Source organism: Oncorhynchus mykiss, chromosome 3 (genome assembly GCF_013265735.2).
Source record: "Oncorhynchus mykiss isolate Arlee chromosome 3, USDA_OmykA_1.1, whole genome shotgun sequence".
In the NCBI taxonomy this organism is placed as follows: Eukaryota; Metazoa; Chordata; class Actinopteri; order Salmoniformes; family Salmonidae; genus Oncorhynchus; species Oncorhynchus mykiss.
This window is the reverse complement of record NC_048567.1, coordinates 22,272,200-22,288,366: the sequence shown is the minus strand read 5'-3', so window position 1 is coordinate 22,288,366 and position 16,167 is coordinate 22,272,200. Positions and strand designations below refer to the sequence as shown.

The window sequence follows — 16,167 nt, the reverse complement described above, 5'->3', positions numbered from 1 at the left end:
GTCTTTTCCCCTCTCCCTTCATTCCATCCCTCTCAATTTCCCCTCCTCACTCTCCCTGCGAGTCTAACCATCATATATCACTGATTTGTAGACATTCACCACTGCAGCTACTTCACCCTTTTCCTCATCTCGCTTGACGTTTCTAGTTTTGGCACTCAGATGTTTATGTTAGTCTTCTCATCCCCCTCTTCTTTCCCTGGCATGGGGCTATGATCTCTCTACGTCGTGTATCAGGGCCGTCAGCGTTGACAGAGGGGCCCTCGGGGGCACTGCCAGTCTGACATCACACAGCCATACCCGTCAGGGGCTCATACAAACCTCGCTACCTGTCACTGAATGGCCCTCTAGTCTCTAGTCTATTTCCCCTGCCCTCGCTTCCACATACATCTACAGTTGAAGTCGGAAGTTTACATACACCTTAGCCAAATACATTTAAACTCAGTTTTTCACAATTTCTGACATTTAATCATAGTAGAAATCCCCTGTCTTAGGTCAGTTAGGATCACCACTTTATTTTAAGAATGTGAAATCTCTGAATAATAGTAGAGAGAATGATTTATTTCAGCTTTTATTTCTTTCATCACATTCCCAGTGGGTCAGAAGTTTACATACCCTCAATTAGTATTTGGTAGCATTGCCTTTAAATGGTTTAACTTGGGACAAATGTTTTGGGTAGCCTTCCACAAGCTTCCCACAATAAGTTAGATGAATTCTGGCCCATTCCTCCTGACAGAGCTGGTGTAACTGAGTCAGGTTTGTAGGCCTCCTTGCTCGAACACACTTTTTCAGTTCTGCCCACATTTTCTATAGGATTGAGGTCAGGGCTTTGTGATGGCCACTCCAATACCTTGATTTTGTTGTCCTTGAGCCATTTTGCCACAACTTTGGAAGTATGCTTGGTGTCATTGTTAATTTGGAAGACCCATTTGCGACCAAGCTTTAACTTCCTGACTGATGTCTTGAGATGTTGCTTCAATATATCCACATACTTTTCCTACCTCATGATGCCATCTATTTTGTGGAGTGCACCAGTCCCTCCTGCAGCAAAGCACCCTCTTGATGCTGCCACCCCCGTGGGATGGTGTTCTTCGGTTTGCAAGCGTTTGAAAATTGCTCTCAAGGATGAACCAGACTTGGGGAGGCCTACAATTTTTCAGATGTCTTGGCTGATTTCTTTTGATTTTCCCATGATGTCAAGCAAAGAGGCACTGAGTTTGGAGGTAGGCCTTGAAATACATCCACAGGTAGACCTCCAATTGACTCAAATGATGTCAATTAGCCTATCAGAATCTTCTAAAGCCATGACATAATTTTCTGGAATTTTCCAAGCTGTTTAAAGGCACAGTCAACTTAGTATATGTACTTCTGTCCCACTGGAACTGTGATACAGTGGATAATAAGCAAAATAATCTGTCTGTAAACAATTTTTGGAAAAATGACTTGTGTCATGCACAAAGTAGATGTCCTAACCGACTTGCCAAAACTATAGTTGTTAACAAGATATTTGTGGAGTGGTTGAAAAACTAGTTATAACGACTCCAACCTTAGTGTATGTAAACTTCCGACCTCAACTGTAATTACACATCTATCTATATAGTGTTTATCAATGCTGTGAATGGACAGCATTATAATGGCTACTCTTTCGATCTTTTAACTTCTTATGGCTGCAGGGGCTGTATTGAGTAGCTTGGATGAAAGGTGCACAGAGGTGCCCATATTCAACGGCCTGCTCCTCAGTCATAGTTGCTAATATTTTCATATTATTATTAGTATTAGATAGAAAACACTCTGAAGTTTCTAAAACTGTTTGAATTATGTCTGTGAGTATAACAGAACTCATATAGCAGGCAAAAACCTGAGAAATTCCACTTCCTGTTTTTTTTTTCTGGGGGTGGCAGATTTTCAACCAAGCTCTCATTGAAATTACAGCGAGATATGGATGAGTTTTCACTTCCTACGCCTTCCACTAGATGTCAACAGTCAATAGAACTTTGTCTTATAACTCTAATGTAAAGGGGGTTCGAATGACACAGGAAATAGTCACCACTGCCACGAGTTGACCATGCATTCACTATGCGCTTTCACAGGGGAAGGACCTGCGTTCCACCGGTCATCTGAAGTCATTCTAATTCTCCGGTTGGAACGTTATTCAAGATATATGTAAACAACATTCTAAAGATTGATTCAGTACATCGTTTGACATGTTTCTACTGACTGTGCCCCTGCTACAGCAGGAACCTTTGGACATTTCGTCACGTTATAGTGGATGCGCTTTGTGACTTTGGAATTGTTTACCAAACGCGCTTACCAAAGTAGCTAATTGGACATAAATAACGGACATTTACGAACAAATCAAGCATTTATTGTGGACCTGGGATTCCTAGGACTGCATTCTGATGAAGTTCATCAAAGGTAAGGAAACATTTATCATGTATTTTCTGGTTTCTGTTGACTCCAACATGGCAGATAATTTGGCTTCTGTTCTGAGCGCCGTCTCAGATTATTGCATGTGTTGCTTTTTCCGTAAACCTTTTTTGAAATCTGACACAGCGGTTGCATTAAGGAGAGGTATATCTATAATTCCATGTGTATAACTTGTATTATCATTTACATTTATGATGAGTATTTCTGTTGAAACTATGTGGCTATGCAAAATCACTTGATGTTTTTGGAACTAGTGAATCTAATAAGCCAATGTAAACTCAGATTTTTTTATATAAATATGAACTTTATCAAACAAAACATGATGTATTGTGTAACATGAAGTCCTAAGAGTGTCATCTGATGAAGATAATTCAAGGTTAGTGATTAATTTCATCTTTATTTCTGCTTTTTGTGAATGCTATATTACGCTGGAAAATGGCTGTGCTTATTATGGTTTGGTGGAGATCTAACATAATCGTTTGTAGTGCTTTCGCTGAAAAGCCTATTTGAAATCGGAACCTTTGGTGGGATTAACAACAAGATTACCTTTAAAATGATAAGACAAATGTATGTTTTAGGAATTGTAATTATGATATTTCTGTGTTTTGAATTTGGCGCCCTCTATTTTCACTGGTAGTTGTCATATCGATCCCGGTATTGGGATTGCAGCCATAACAAGTTGCACGCTCAATGTTCCGTAAAAACAGCTCACTATATGAAGGGTGAAAGGTCATGTGAAGAGAGGGTTTTAGTCGGCCATATTTACCGAAGAAGACGAGCAGACACATGCTGATGACCAGGATGGAGCCCGGGCTGAGGGCGGCCATACGGTGGGCTTTCATCTGGCCCACCTCACACCGCTGACCTCTGAACCCCTCGGGGCAATGGCACTGCCAGCTGTCGGGGGTCAGGGCGTGGCAGGTGCCCCTGTTACGACAGGCTGAGGGTCCACACGGGGAGGGTACACAGCGGTGGTGGCCTGATGTTTCGTCTGTCACCGTCACCTGCCCACCTGGACACCTGGGAGAGGACAGAGAACAGGTTTGTTCTTTTAACTGTGTCCTTAGCATGTGTAAGATTGTGTGCGTGCGTGTGAGAGAGTGCTTGTACGTGTTTAAATGTGTGTGGAGCCATCCTCACACACCTGCACTGGTGTTTCCTCCACAGGTCCACACAGTAGAGGGGGTTACGGCAGGGCTTGGCACTGCAGGCGTCTGAGTGACAGCCGGAGATCACCCCCCTCCGCTCCAACACTGTACTGAACTCTGTACTCTGACCATCCAGAGGGAGGGAGTGGCCGTTCAGCCTCACATCGCGCAAGCAGCCTGCAAGTGAGAGAGGGAGACTTAATGACTGACAAATACTAATAGGATAACATTCTTAGAGATAATCAGAGTGAATCAGAGAACTGTTTTTTGTAATTGCTGTTTCTAAGAAATGTATTTACCTTGGTAAAGTAAAATAAAGGGAAAAAAATGGAAAGATTGCGTAAATAAGACAGAACAAAATGAAGACAGAAAGATCAGTCATTCCTTGACATGGACCTGTGGCTTATTGACCCAGCCAAAGATACCCACACTGAGAGGTAGAGGGCAGACACACCCAGGGAGAGACAAGGAGAGAGGAGCTCATTACAGTAGAGAGGAGGGGAGGAGTAGAGACAGGATGAGGTGAAATGATGAGAAGAGAGGATGAAATGAGACAGGAGAATAGATTGAGACAAAGAGGAGACAGGGGAGAAAGAAGAGAGAATCAGTAGAAAAAACATGGAAAGGACAGAAGAGAGACAATCTTACCCTGGAAGTCTGCAGATTGTCCAGGGGTTGGTCCATTTCCCAGCAGCACACTGGAGGGGTGCACTACAATCTCCCGCCTGTTCCCCATCCAGGCCCTGACCTCCCGCGAGCCACCACCCTGCTCCAGGCGCAGCGTGAAGAGGTTGTCGTGACGATGCAAGCTGGCGAGGACCCACTGGCCCCCGTCGACTCGCTGGCTGGCCAGGCGGAGGGAGTGGGCACCGTCGCCCAGGTTGGCATGCACCGACAGGTGGCCGTCTACGATCTGAGAGAGCGGAGAGAGGACATCCGCAAATGTAGCCACTTTTGACTTTCCAATTGACTAAATTGGGTCCTGTGAGTGATGTTACAGCAGGGCACTGACCTCCAGGATGATGTACTCGTTGGCATCGCGGGATGTCATGGAGAGCAGGGTGCCAGTGGAGGAGCGCGTGCGGAGCAGGAGCTGGATGTGTGTACGACGGGGGCTACCTCCCCCCCTCAGCTGGTAGCGTAGCATACTGTCCCTGACGAAGGACCACTCTGGCAGAGCTACAGGGGAGAGAGGCGATATAGTTAATACTCTCTCACACACATTCACACACCAAAATACTGCTGTGAAGAACCAGTCCACCAGAAAAGTCACCTACCTATGTCACACTTGTGCCCGCTGTACCCGGGGTGACAGTCACAGCTGAAGGAGCCCCACTCGCCTAGGCAGGTTCCGTGGACGCCACAGGAGGGTCCACTTGCTGTCATACACACCCCGTCTGTCAGGCCACAGCCTGGGGAACTATCCAAGCTCTCCCCCGGAATTCCCAGGTCATACACCTCCAGAGAGAGATGTACATTATAGGTTAAATATCAGCTTAGAGAAACATAAAGAGAGCCCTCAGAGTCAGTTATCAACATTTCTGTTACAAAGGGGCTTTATGTCAACAGTCTGAGCCCAAATGGATGTCATTGCTGCCCTGTGATCCTCTCATTTCACACCTCATGTCGAATAGGGCTTTATATGTTCAACTTCCTGAGCCAAAATGGGTATTACTGTTGCTGTATATAGTCAACTGTCTGATCCAAAATGGTTATCACTCATGCTGTCCTGCTGCGCTCCTCTCCCTTAACTTTCATGTCAAACAGGACTGTATATGGTCAACTGTCAACCGTCTGAGCCAAAATGGCCACCACTCCATTCCCGTGTTCCCTCCCTTTCATATTTCCCAGCAGTGACGCAAAACCACACAAGCTAATCTGCTTTCAGGAATAGTTTATGGAGGAGATGTTCTTTTAATTTATTTCTTATTTGGACTTTGAAATCGTTTTTTGGCCTCAGTTCATAAGCTGTGCTCAAACAACCGTCTGGCCAACTCTCTCCCCCGGCACTCTCAGCCAGTGCCAATAGAAGACACAAAGAGATTGACGCGCTCCCACACACAAGTCGCAAAAGAGACAGAGAAGCTAACACTCTCCCAACTGGAAGACACATACACTGCCTCTCAAAACACTGTAGGAAAAACACACTCACAAACAAATGAATATTGACAACCCCATAGAGTAAACAGACATTTAAAAAGCATCTCTTCTTCCCAGGTATATTAATACAGCTGCCAGTCTCCGTCTCCTCTCAGCTCTGTTCATAAACCTGTCACTATCAGTCTGATCGGATAGACAGCTCTGTCACTCTGATGGGGAGCATGAAAACACTGTGACAGTGAGGAAGAGAGGATAGAACTACTAGAGAAGTGGGAAATAAAAGGTGGTGAAGAGGAGGATGTGTGACTAATGCAGAGGGAGAGAAAGAAAGAGAAAGCAAGGGAGGGGGAAAGAGAGGTTAGGGTAGAGAGGTTACCTTGCTATCGACCACAAGGTTCCTGAAGCAGCCAGTGAAAGCTTTGTAGCGTCTGTGTGTGGAGGTCACCTTCACCCCACCCAGCTGGAGAGGCTGGTTCACGTTCAAGAACCTGGGATGGGGAGGAGAGGGAGATGAAGGTTGGTTTCCATCCAACATTTTTCACAAGCATAGTACATGATGGATCAAAAATGTCATGACACGCCTGATGGAAACATTTTTCGGTAAACTTTCCAAATGTCTACAAAAAAAAAAAAATGCTTTATCGGTCGGTAAAATTAATTATACGAGAAATGTCAATAAAAACGCTTTTATGCACAAATATTAATATAATAAATCATTATATTGCAGTAAACTTGGAGTCACGCGATGACATGTTTTGTAGTCCTCCCACTACGACTCGTCGAGAAAGGATGCAATTTATTAGGCTACAGATGAAATAGGTTGGTGATGAACTTCACAGGGTGGTGAAAGTGCACCGTGATGCTCCTTTCCAATAAATATCCAGGGTCTTATTCTGGTGACATGATGATCGATGCTTGGCTGCCAATTGACAAATACAAATAATCACGCTCTTTTGTCCATAATAATTGTAACGATTTCCTCCTCCTCATCTGAAGAGGTGTAGCAAGGATCGGACCAAAACGCAGTGTGGTAAGTGTCCATGTTTTAATAGTATAAACTGAACATGACACAATACAAAATAACAAAGTGAATATAAATGAAACAGTCCCGTGTGGCACAAACACTGACACAGGAAACAAACACCCACAAACCAACAATGAAACCAAGGCTACCTAAGTATGATTCTCAATCAAAGACAACTAACGACACCTGCCTCTGATTGAGAACCATACTAGGCCGAAACAGAAACCAAACATAGAAACACAAAACATAGACTGCCCACCCCAACTCACGACCTGACCAACTAAATAAAGACAAAACAAAGGAAATAAAGATCAGAACGTGACAGTACCCCCCCACAAAGGTGCGGAAACGGCCGCAAAACCTGAACCTATAGGGGAGGGTCTGGGTGAGCGTCTGTCCGCGGAGGCGGTTCTGGCTTGGGACGTGGACCCCACTTCACCATAGTTCTAATGCGCCTCTTCGCCTCTTTAAAACGGCGACCCTCGCCACCGACCTTGGACTGGGGACCCTAGACATGGCTGACTGACGGCTCTGGCGGCTCCTGGCTGACTGATGGCTCTGGCGGCTCCTGGCTGACTGACGGCTCAGGACAGACTGGCGGCTCTGGCGGCTCAGGACAGACTGGCGGCTCTGGCGGCTCAGGACAGACTGGCGGCTCTGGCGGCTCAGGACAGACTGGCTGCTCTGGCGGCTCTGGACTGACGGGAGACTCTGGCGTCTCTGGACTGACGAGAGACTCTGGCGGCTCTGGACAGACGGGAGACTCTGGCGGCTCTGGACAGACGGGAGACTCTGGCGGCTCTGGACAGACGGGAACCTCTGGCGGCTCAGGACAGACTGGCGGCTCTGGCGGCTCAGGACAGATTGGCTGCTCTGGCGGCTCTGGACTGACGGGAGACTCTGGCGTCTCTGGACTGACGAGAGACTCTGGCGGCTCTGGACAGACGGGAGACTCTGGCGGCTCTGGACAGACGGGAGACTCTGGCGGCTCTGGACAGACGGGAGACTCTGGCGGCTCTGGACAGACGGGAGACTCTAGCGGCTCTGGACAGACGGAAGACTCTGGCGGCTCTGGACAGACGGGAGACTCTGGCGGCTCTGGACAGAAGGGAGACTCTGGCGGCTCTGGACAGACGGGAGACTCTGGCAGCGCTGGAGAGGAGGAAGGCTCTGGCAGCGCTGGACAGGCGGGAGACCCTGTAGGCAGAAGACGGAGAGACAGCCTGGTGCGGGGGGCTGTCACTGGAGGGCTGGTGCGTGGAGGTGGTACTGGATAGACCGGACCGTGCAGGCGCACTGGAGCTCTTGAGCACCGAGCCTGCCCAACCTTACCTGGTTGAATGCTCCCCGTAGCCCGACCAGTGCGGTGAGGTGGAATAGGCCGCACTGGGCTGTGCTGGCGAACCGGGGACACCATGCGTAAGGCTGGTGCCATGTACGCCGGCCCAAGGAGATGCACTGGAGACCAGATGCGTAGAGCCGGCTTCATGGCACCTGGCTCGATGCCCACTCTAGCCCGGCCTATACGAGGAGCTGGAATGTACAGCACCGGGCTACGCATCCGCACCGGGGACACCGTGCGCTCCACAGCATAACACGGTGCCTGCCCGGTCCCTCTCGCTCTCCGGTAAGCACGGGAAGTTGAGCAGGTCTCCTACCTTGCATCGCCACACTCCCCGTGTGCCTCCCCCAAAGACATTTTTGGGGCTGACTCTCAGGCTTCCAACCGCGCCGCCGTGCTGCCTCCTCATACCAGCGCCTCTCTGCCTTCGCTGCCTCCAGCTCTGCTTTGGGGCGGCGATATTCCCCTGGCCGTGCCCAGGGTCCTCTCCCGTCTAGAATTTTCTCCCAAGTCCATGAGTCCTGTGTCTTCGGCCGCTGTTGTTGCTTCCCATTACCACGCCGCTTGGTCCTCTGTTGGTGGGTGTTTCTGTAACGACAGATTTCCTCCTCCTCGTCCGAAGAGGTGTAGCAAGGATCGGACCAAAACGCAGTGTGGTAAGTGTCCATGTTTAAATAGTATAAACTGAACATGACACAATACAAAATAACAAAGTGAATATAAATGAAACAGTCCCGTGTGGCACAAACACTGACACAGGAAACAAACACCCACAAACCAACAATGAAACCAAGGCTACCTAAGTATGATTCTCAATCAGAGACAACTAACGACACCTGCCTCTGATTGAGAACCATACTAGGCCGAAACAGAAACCAAACATAGAAACACAAAACATAGACTGCCCACCCCCAACTCACGCCCTGACCAACTAAATAAAGACAAAACAAAGGTCAGAACGTGACAATAATAATCTCATCATGTAGGCTATATGTGCTCTCTAGTCAACAGCGTGCAGATAGCGCTATTGGCTAGAGTGCACATGCCAATACCAGAGTGGGCACACTCGCTATATAACAAAAAACATTTTTTGAGAGAAAACCATCAGTAGAGTTTAAAATACGATTGAAACTCATTTAACTTGTATTTTTGTATTCAGTACGTGGGAATTTGACCGCAAAATATATTTTTATGTGCACTATGTCATCAGTTGTTGTTGAGCTGATTTTAGAATATTCACATGAAAATCTGTCGCCAATTGGATAGAAACCCAGCTAGTGCTAGCTTGTGCATAACATGGGTGGTCAGTAGTGGTCTTCAGTGGTCTGTCGTAGTCTAGTGGTCTACAGTTGTCTCCTCTTACCTCAGGTTGCCAGGGGTCTCTCCAGAAGCCTTGCAGCCAGACTGATCTGTCTCTAGCACCTCCACCACTAGACCCTCTACCTCATTCACCACTGCCCCCGAACACTGGTCTAGGATCAGTTGAACTGCCTGGATTAAACACATCATATAGCACAGTCAGGTCCTAGCTCAGTTCATAATGTAAGCATCCCAATGAGGATTCCCCCTTCGGCTATTCCCCAATCCCCAACCATTCCCTCCTCCCAACCATTCTGGGAATATGTCTGGACCTTTCCGTCACTGACGATGTCCAGGCGGTGCCATCGGCGGTCCGTGACGGTGGATCTCGCTGGGAGCTGCAGCGTCAGTGATCCCGATCCATGGCTGATGCTGAGGGTCGGAACGCCATTCCTCAATTCTGGAAGAGAGATAGGAAACAGGGATGAGGAGAGATAATCACCTTGAGGCTTGAGATCACATAACAGTGGAAACACATTCTGATTCTCCATCAATCAATCTAGTCATTTTCACAAACACATTCTTGGAAACAAGCCAATCTAGCCACCAAGCGCTTGAAACTGGCTGACTCACCAATATACAGAGTTACATTGATGAGTAAGCCGCCTTAATGTTGCATTAACAGTATGCGTGTGAAAGTGTGTATGACTACATGGTGTGTGACCTGACCAACCTCTGTGTTCTACACTGCTCCTCGGTTGAGCAGTACCAGTGAAAAATGCTTCACCGCAATCAATTCAGCAGCCATGTTCGATTTGCTATCCCCGGAGCGGGCGAACTTGGAGCAGGCTCGATAATTACATAAATTAATGTGACTGCGCTACCAAACAGATTATGTAAGGCCTTTCTAAAGGCCAAACTGGACTAATCTTTTAGGGACATATAGAACCACTGGGATGTGACATTAGGATTAGGGGGGACATGACTTGACATAAAAGCCACATGGCTTATAGGGACCTGAATATGACGCAGGCTTATTTTTTATTTTTTAACTTGTTATTTTACCAGGTAAGTTGACTGAGAACACGTTCTCATTTGCAGCAACGACCTGGGGAATAGTTACAGGGGAGAGGAGGGGGATGAATGAGCCAATTGTAAACTGGGGATTATTAGGTGACCGTGATGGTTTGATGGCCAGATTGGGAATTTAGCAAGGACACGGGGGTTAATACCCCTACTCTTACGATAAGTGCCATGGGATCTTTAATGACCTCAGAGAGTCAGGACACCCGTTTAACGTCCCATCCGAAAGACGGCACCCTACACAGGGCAGTCACATTGAATCACTGCCCTGGGGCATTGGGATAATTTTTAGAGGAAAGAGTGCCTCCTACTGGCCCTCCAACACCACTTCCAGCAGCATCTGGTCTCCCATCCAGGACCAACCCTGCTTAGCTTCAGAAGCAAGCAAGCTTATGAGGATATGAGTATGCCACCTTCACTAGAGGTTTGATCAAGAGTGCTGGTTGCCATTCGATCCCCATATTGCTTACCTATCAATTTCCAGACACCTTGAAAGTAGGAAGTAGGAGTAAGTGGGTTGGACTATGGTGTGGTTGTTTCTGTTCAGGCCCTACATGTAGGCTGTCTGTTCTTACCCAGAGCGATGTAGTCCTCCTGCTCTCCGGCCTGGGCGGGGCCTAGAGGGCCGTTGTAGAGCAGCAGCCCATTGGCTGACTCGGTTATGAACTCTAATGAGATGTGGCTCTGAAAGCAAAGCCTGATGGGAGGGAACCAGGCGTAACCCTGGCCGCGGAAGGTGTGCTTGGTCTGCTGGCACTCAGGCCCGTCAAACATGGGTGGACACTTGCACCTGAACGGCAGGGGAGAAACATTACAAACGTGTTATTTCTAATGCTAATGCTAACAGCGAGAGCTCCTCGTCCAACTGTCTTCTGGCCGTTATACCTGTATCCCAACTCGCTGTCCTGACAGGTGCCTCCGTTGAGGCAGGGGTTGCGGGGGTAGGAGGAGCAGGCCTGGTGCAGGCTCTCTCTGGCCCTGCAGCCGCAGCGTGCCTCAGAGGAGGCGGAGACAGACACCAGAGAGGTGTTCCCGGAGCTGAGGGCTGTGGGGGTGAGGCTGAAGGTGACGTCACTGCTGCAGCCGCCCGACTGACTGCAGTCTGTGTAGGGACACTCGTCTATACCCACCTGGGAGATAGACACACCCAGCGCTGCTTCCAACTGAGAGAGGAGGGGGGAGAGAGAGAGAGAGTCCGTCTACTGCCTGTCAGCGAAATCAAATTGGTTTGATATCATCTTCATATCAGTCTTTCATAGTCTTCATTTACAGCCAGGTGATGTCTCTGGATGAATTCATTCTAACTCAATCTGACTCCAATGGCTTAAAAGCAACTCACCAGCTCCACCCAAGCTTAACAGGCAGCAGTAAAACTGTCAGTGACACACACTCAGTGTATAAACAACTGCTTCTGGGCAGCGCAACACTCACAAAAAAACAGTTTAGGATTTATGGACTAGTGAAGACTTTATAAAGACTCAGACGTTCTCTCCTGTCATCCCTCTTTTTCTCTCCATCCATCTCTCTCCCTTTCTGTTCCCCCGGCACAAGCTTGGGTCACCAGCTGCTATCTCATGCCTTAAATGGATATGAAAGATTTACACACACCGCTGTGCGTGTGTGATTAAGTGTGTGTGAGAGTTTAAATGTGTGCGCGTGTGAGTGATGAAATATGTATGTTGTTGAGCATGGTGTCAGTGTGGGTGTTTAAGTGTGTGTGAGATTTTAAATATGAGTTTCTTTTTAGTAGTGCATCACTGTGTGTGAGATAGTGTGAATGTTTGTAACGTTGTCTAGTGTGAAGCTTTATGCGTATTCAGACTCTTATATGAGAGACTTAGTGTGTATCCCGTCTTCACCTTAGCTTTATGCGTATTCAGACTCTTATATGAGAGACTTAGTGTGTATCCCATCTTCACCTTAGCTTTATGCGTATTCAGACTCTTATATGAGAGACTTAGTGTGTATCCCGTCTTTACCTTAGCTTTATGCGTATTCAGACTCTTATATGAGAGACTTAGTGTGTATCCCGTCTTTACCGTAGCTTTATGCGTATTCAGACTCTTATATGAGAGACTTAGTGTGTATCCCGTCTTTACCTTAGCTTTATGCGCCATAACATTGCCATGGAGTTTCTCGGCCTTGTAGTACGGCGAGCCATGGGCGGCGAACCACACGTTGATCTCTCTCTCACCCTGACGGTTGCCATTGGCGACAGAGAAGACGTGGACGTTGTCCCGGTCGGTCTGGAGAAGCTCGGAGAGGAGACGACCCAGGCGGGAGAAAGAACTCTCCTGACCCGGTGCACTACTGAAGAACTGTTCCACTGTGATGTCTGCCCAACAGGATGGGGGGGTTGAATGGTCAGGACACTCAATTCATCATTTTGTAGTTCAACACACTACAAAGTGGAATGTTCCTTGCAAAACACTCCCCTGCCCAATGTTCTACAGGTAATGATAGAACAGATCAGTCGAATGTATGTAAATGCTCAGCTGGTGTCTGGGGGTGATATGAACCTCGACCGTAGGGACCTATTAGATACAAGAAAGCCTGCCACACAGCACTCTGGCATGCATGTCATCACACGTGACACGGTTACTATGGAAACATTATGACAGCATTAGCTCCTTATGGGCTGTGGTCAGTGACCACGAAAAAGAGTGAAAAGTGAGAATATTGGCTGATACACTAGGGTGCAAAACACTCACTGGACAGGCGCAAAGAGCCAGCGTTCTGGACCGCCTCCTCGTCCAGCTCCATGACGACGACCTCTGCAGTGGAGGTCACATCGGGCCAGGTCTTGTCGGAGACACGCACCTCGAGGCTGTAGGAACCCACCGGCACAGGGGCCACCTCTCTGATAATCAACTGGCCTGAGTTGTGGTTCAGACTGAACAACCTGCTGAGAGAGGGAGGAGGGAGGAGGAGATGGAGGGAGAGAGCGAGATAGAGGGAGAGAGAAATGGAAGAAGATCGAAAGAAAAGGGAGGTAGTGGGAATAGAAGTAAAAGAGAGGGGGGGGGGGGGGGTGAGAACAGAGAGTAAGAGAGATCAGCAGTAAGTCCCCCCGGTGTTCATCCATGCAGGACTATCCCTGGCCTCCCTCCATGCTCACCATCTCACATTAAAACACTGAACTGTCCAGGGAGACAGCCACATGCATTATAGATGGCTTCACTATCAGTATCAATGCAACCCCCTCTTCCCTACCTCTCCTCAACTCTACCAACACCCCTCCCTCCTCCCACCTAGCCCCCTGTTAACTCCATTTCTCTATTCCCTGCATACCCAGTTCAGTGTTCACTCTATCAAAAACCTTTTCCCAGCCTCTTGGGTTCCTTCTACGTCTCTCTGTCTACTCCCCTTAGACACCTTCTCACTACACTAACCCCACCAGCCCGACCTAAGCCCCATGTTAATACTGCAGAACTTTCTATCCTATCCTGCTCCTAAAGTCTACTTCTCACTTCTCTAACTTTTTTTACTCACATGTCCTTGTTCCCTCTATTACAGTGACTCTTCTCCTTCCCAGCTATCTACTCATATCTTCTCTCCCCTTCCATCTATCATCCCTCTATTTACTTGGCCCCTGTCCACTCTGGTCCTTATCACTGGCTCAGATCATGACAAGGGAATGATGATGGTTCTGCTGTGACTATCTCCATCTACCTCACTCTCTCCTCATCTCTCAAGTTAGAGGTCAATGCCAAGGAGTTCATCTGATGTCTTTCAAAATGTCTCTGTTTTTGAAGCTTCCGTCTCTACTGAAGATGGATGGGGGGGACAAGGCATTTCTAAGAATAGGGAATGCCCATGTGGACAAAGAAAGAAGCAGTACAGTATGTAAGCTCAGCTCTATAGAGCCTTTGTACAACTGGAGCAACATACACATGTTTATGGCTGCGTTATTGTTTTAGCATCACATTGTTTGATGGCACACCAAGGTAAGTACCCTCACACACTGGCCCACGATCAAACATGTCTACCCAGACTATTCACATTGCCCCCTCCCCTCTCCACACCACTGCCAATTTATGTTGTCATCTATGCATAGTCACTTTAATTAACTCTACCTACATGTACATACTACCTCAACTAACCGGTGCCCCCGTACATTGACTCTGTACCGCCACCCCCCTGTATATATTATGTTTTACTGCTCCTCTTTAATTACTTGTTACTTTTATCTCTTATTCTTATCCAGATTTTTTGAAACAGATCTGTCGGTTAGGGGCTCGTAAGTAAGCGTTTCACTGTAAGGTCTACTACACCTGTTGTATTCGGCGCATGTGACTAATTCAATTGGATTTGAAAAGAGGTTTGAAAAGGTGCCGTAGCTCTCCCTTACATAACAGTACATTCTGGTTATGCATGGCCCGTGACCTTCAGAAGTCAGGCCAAACGAGGTAATCAACTGAGCCATAAGAAAATGAAACCGGCTGGCCCAATCGAAGAGGTGCTGAGCTGTGGAGAGATGTGTGTTATGTCTTCCCTCCCCGGGAGACCAGGTTAACAGGTTAATGTAATACATTAATGAATCCCTGTTTGCAGAGCTAGCCAGGGCAAACATGCAACACAGCACTTTGGAGACAGAAAACAAATAGGCTTCAAATCATCATCTACAGGGATGGCTGGTAGGTATAATGAGATGATCCATATAGTTTGGTCCTTCAAGATGCATTGGGATCTGCTGACTGGGGATTCAACATGGTAATGGCTCTTTCTTCATCACTTTCTCTCTCTCTCTGTCGTTCCTTGTCATCTTTTCGTGTGCTTACTAGTTCTCCAGATTACAGGTGTCTCATTAGAGGGAGAGGTGCGAGCAGCGTAATCAGCTTCTTTTCAGTGCACACCAAACATTGCGCACCCATCAAACAAAACCAGAGCGTCGTTCCTCGCTTCACTGAGAATTTTCAATATAATTCTTTATGAAGTATTAATAATGGTGCTCCTGACAATTCATATCTCCCTTTCTCTCTCGCTTTCCCTCTCTCTCTTCCAATCTATTTCTACTTTCTCTGTTTCTCTCACACGACCTGTTTCTCCTTCCCCTAACATTTCTCTTTCTCTCCTTTTACATTCTGTCTCTCTCTTTCAATCCCACACTTTTCTCCCCTCTTTTTGTACAATCTTTTGTCTTATTCTCCTTTCCTCTCTGTGGCCGGGCTTCATTCCAACTTTAGTGAGGAGATCAAAGTACCTGGGGGGTTTGCCTTTGAATCTGTAAACCTTTTCGCTCCAGTCATCAAGGTCAGGGGATTGAACCTGTCCAAGCACTGTTGTGGGGAGAACACCTACGGGGGAAAACTCAGAATTAGGTGCGGGAAGACAACACCACCCTGTGGTACACCTAAAGCTCTCAGAGTGAGAGAAAGAAAGAAAGAAAGAAAGAGAGAGAGAGGAGGAGGAGGAGGGGAGGAGGTGGAGGAGGGGAAGAGGAGGAGGAGGGGAGAAGATAAGTTGGAGAGCGTCACCTTGTTGGCACATATGGACACGGTTTTGAAGACACAGCAGGGGAAGTGCACACATTAGCATGCTAGCTCCTGTTTTCCCTCCAAAAAGCTAAATGGAGTGCTGTAATCCCCTTAGGCGTGAAATAAAATAAAACATGTAATGGCTCCTGTTTATATGCCTATCAAACCTGGGACTTAAGCTTAAGTAAATTGTTTGCTTCATGGCATTTTGGAAATACATGATGAATTCTTATTAGAGGGTTAATGTACTTTCATCTGGCAAAACACCTA

At 47.4% G+C, this 16,167-nt stretch overlaps 1 protein-coding gene across 1 annotated transcript in view; it reads right to left on the bottom strand.

Annotated features, from left to right (window-relative positions):
- The window catches only part of LOC110503919 (neural-cadherin), a 62,563-nt gene that overhangs the window by 1,824 nt on the left and 44,572 nt on the right, over nucleotides 1-16,167 (bottom strand). The window contains exons 17-29 of the mRNA XM_036972103.1: nucleotides 15,624-15,717; nucleotides 13,132-13,325; nucleotides 12,520-12,755; nucleotides 11,306-11,583; nucleotides 10,996-11,210; nucleotides 9,670-9,797; nucleotides 9,402-9,529; nucleotides 6,049-6,160; nucleotides 4,850-5,030; nucleotides 4,585-4,751; nucleotides 4,221-4,485; nucleotides 3,569-3,749; nucleotides 3,191-3,444 (exon numbers count right to left, since the gene is read on the bottom strand). Coding sequence (XP_036827998.1) covers nucleotides 3,191-3,444; nucleotides 3,569-3,749; nucleotides 4,221-4,485; nucleotides 4,585-4,751; nucleotides 4,850-5,030; nucleotides 6,049-6,160; nucleotides 9,402-9,529; nucleotides 9,670-9,797; nucleotides 10,996-11,210; nucleotides 11,306-11,583; nucleotides 12,520-12,755; nucleotides 13,132-13,325; nucleotides 15,624-15,717 — 2,433 coding nt within the window. The remainder of the gene's footprint in view (nucleotides 1-3,190; nucleotides 3,445-3,568; nucleotides 3,750-4,220; nucleotides 4,486-4,584; nucleotides 4,752-4,849; nucleotides 5,031-6,048; nucleotides 6,161-9,401; nucleotides 9,530-9,669; nucleotides 9,798-10,995; nucleotides 11,211-11,305; nucleotides 11,584-12,519; nucleotides 12,756-13,131; nucleotides 13,326-15,623; nucleotides 15,718-16,167) is intronic.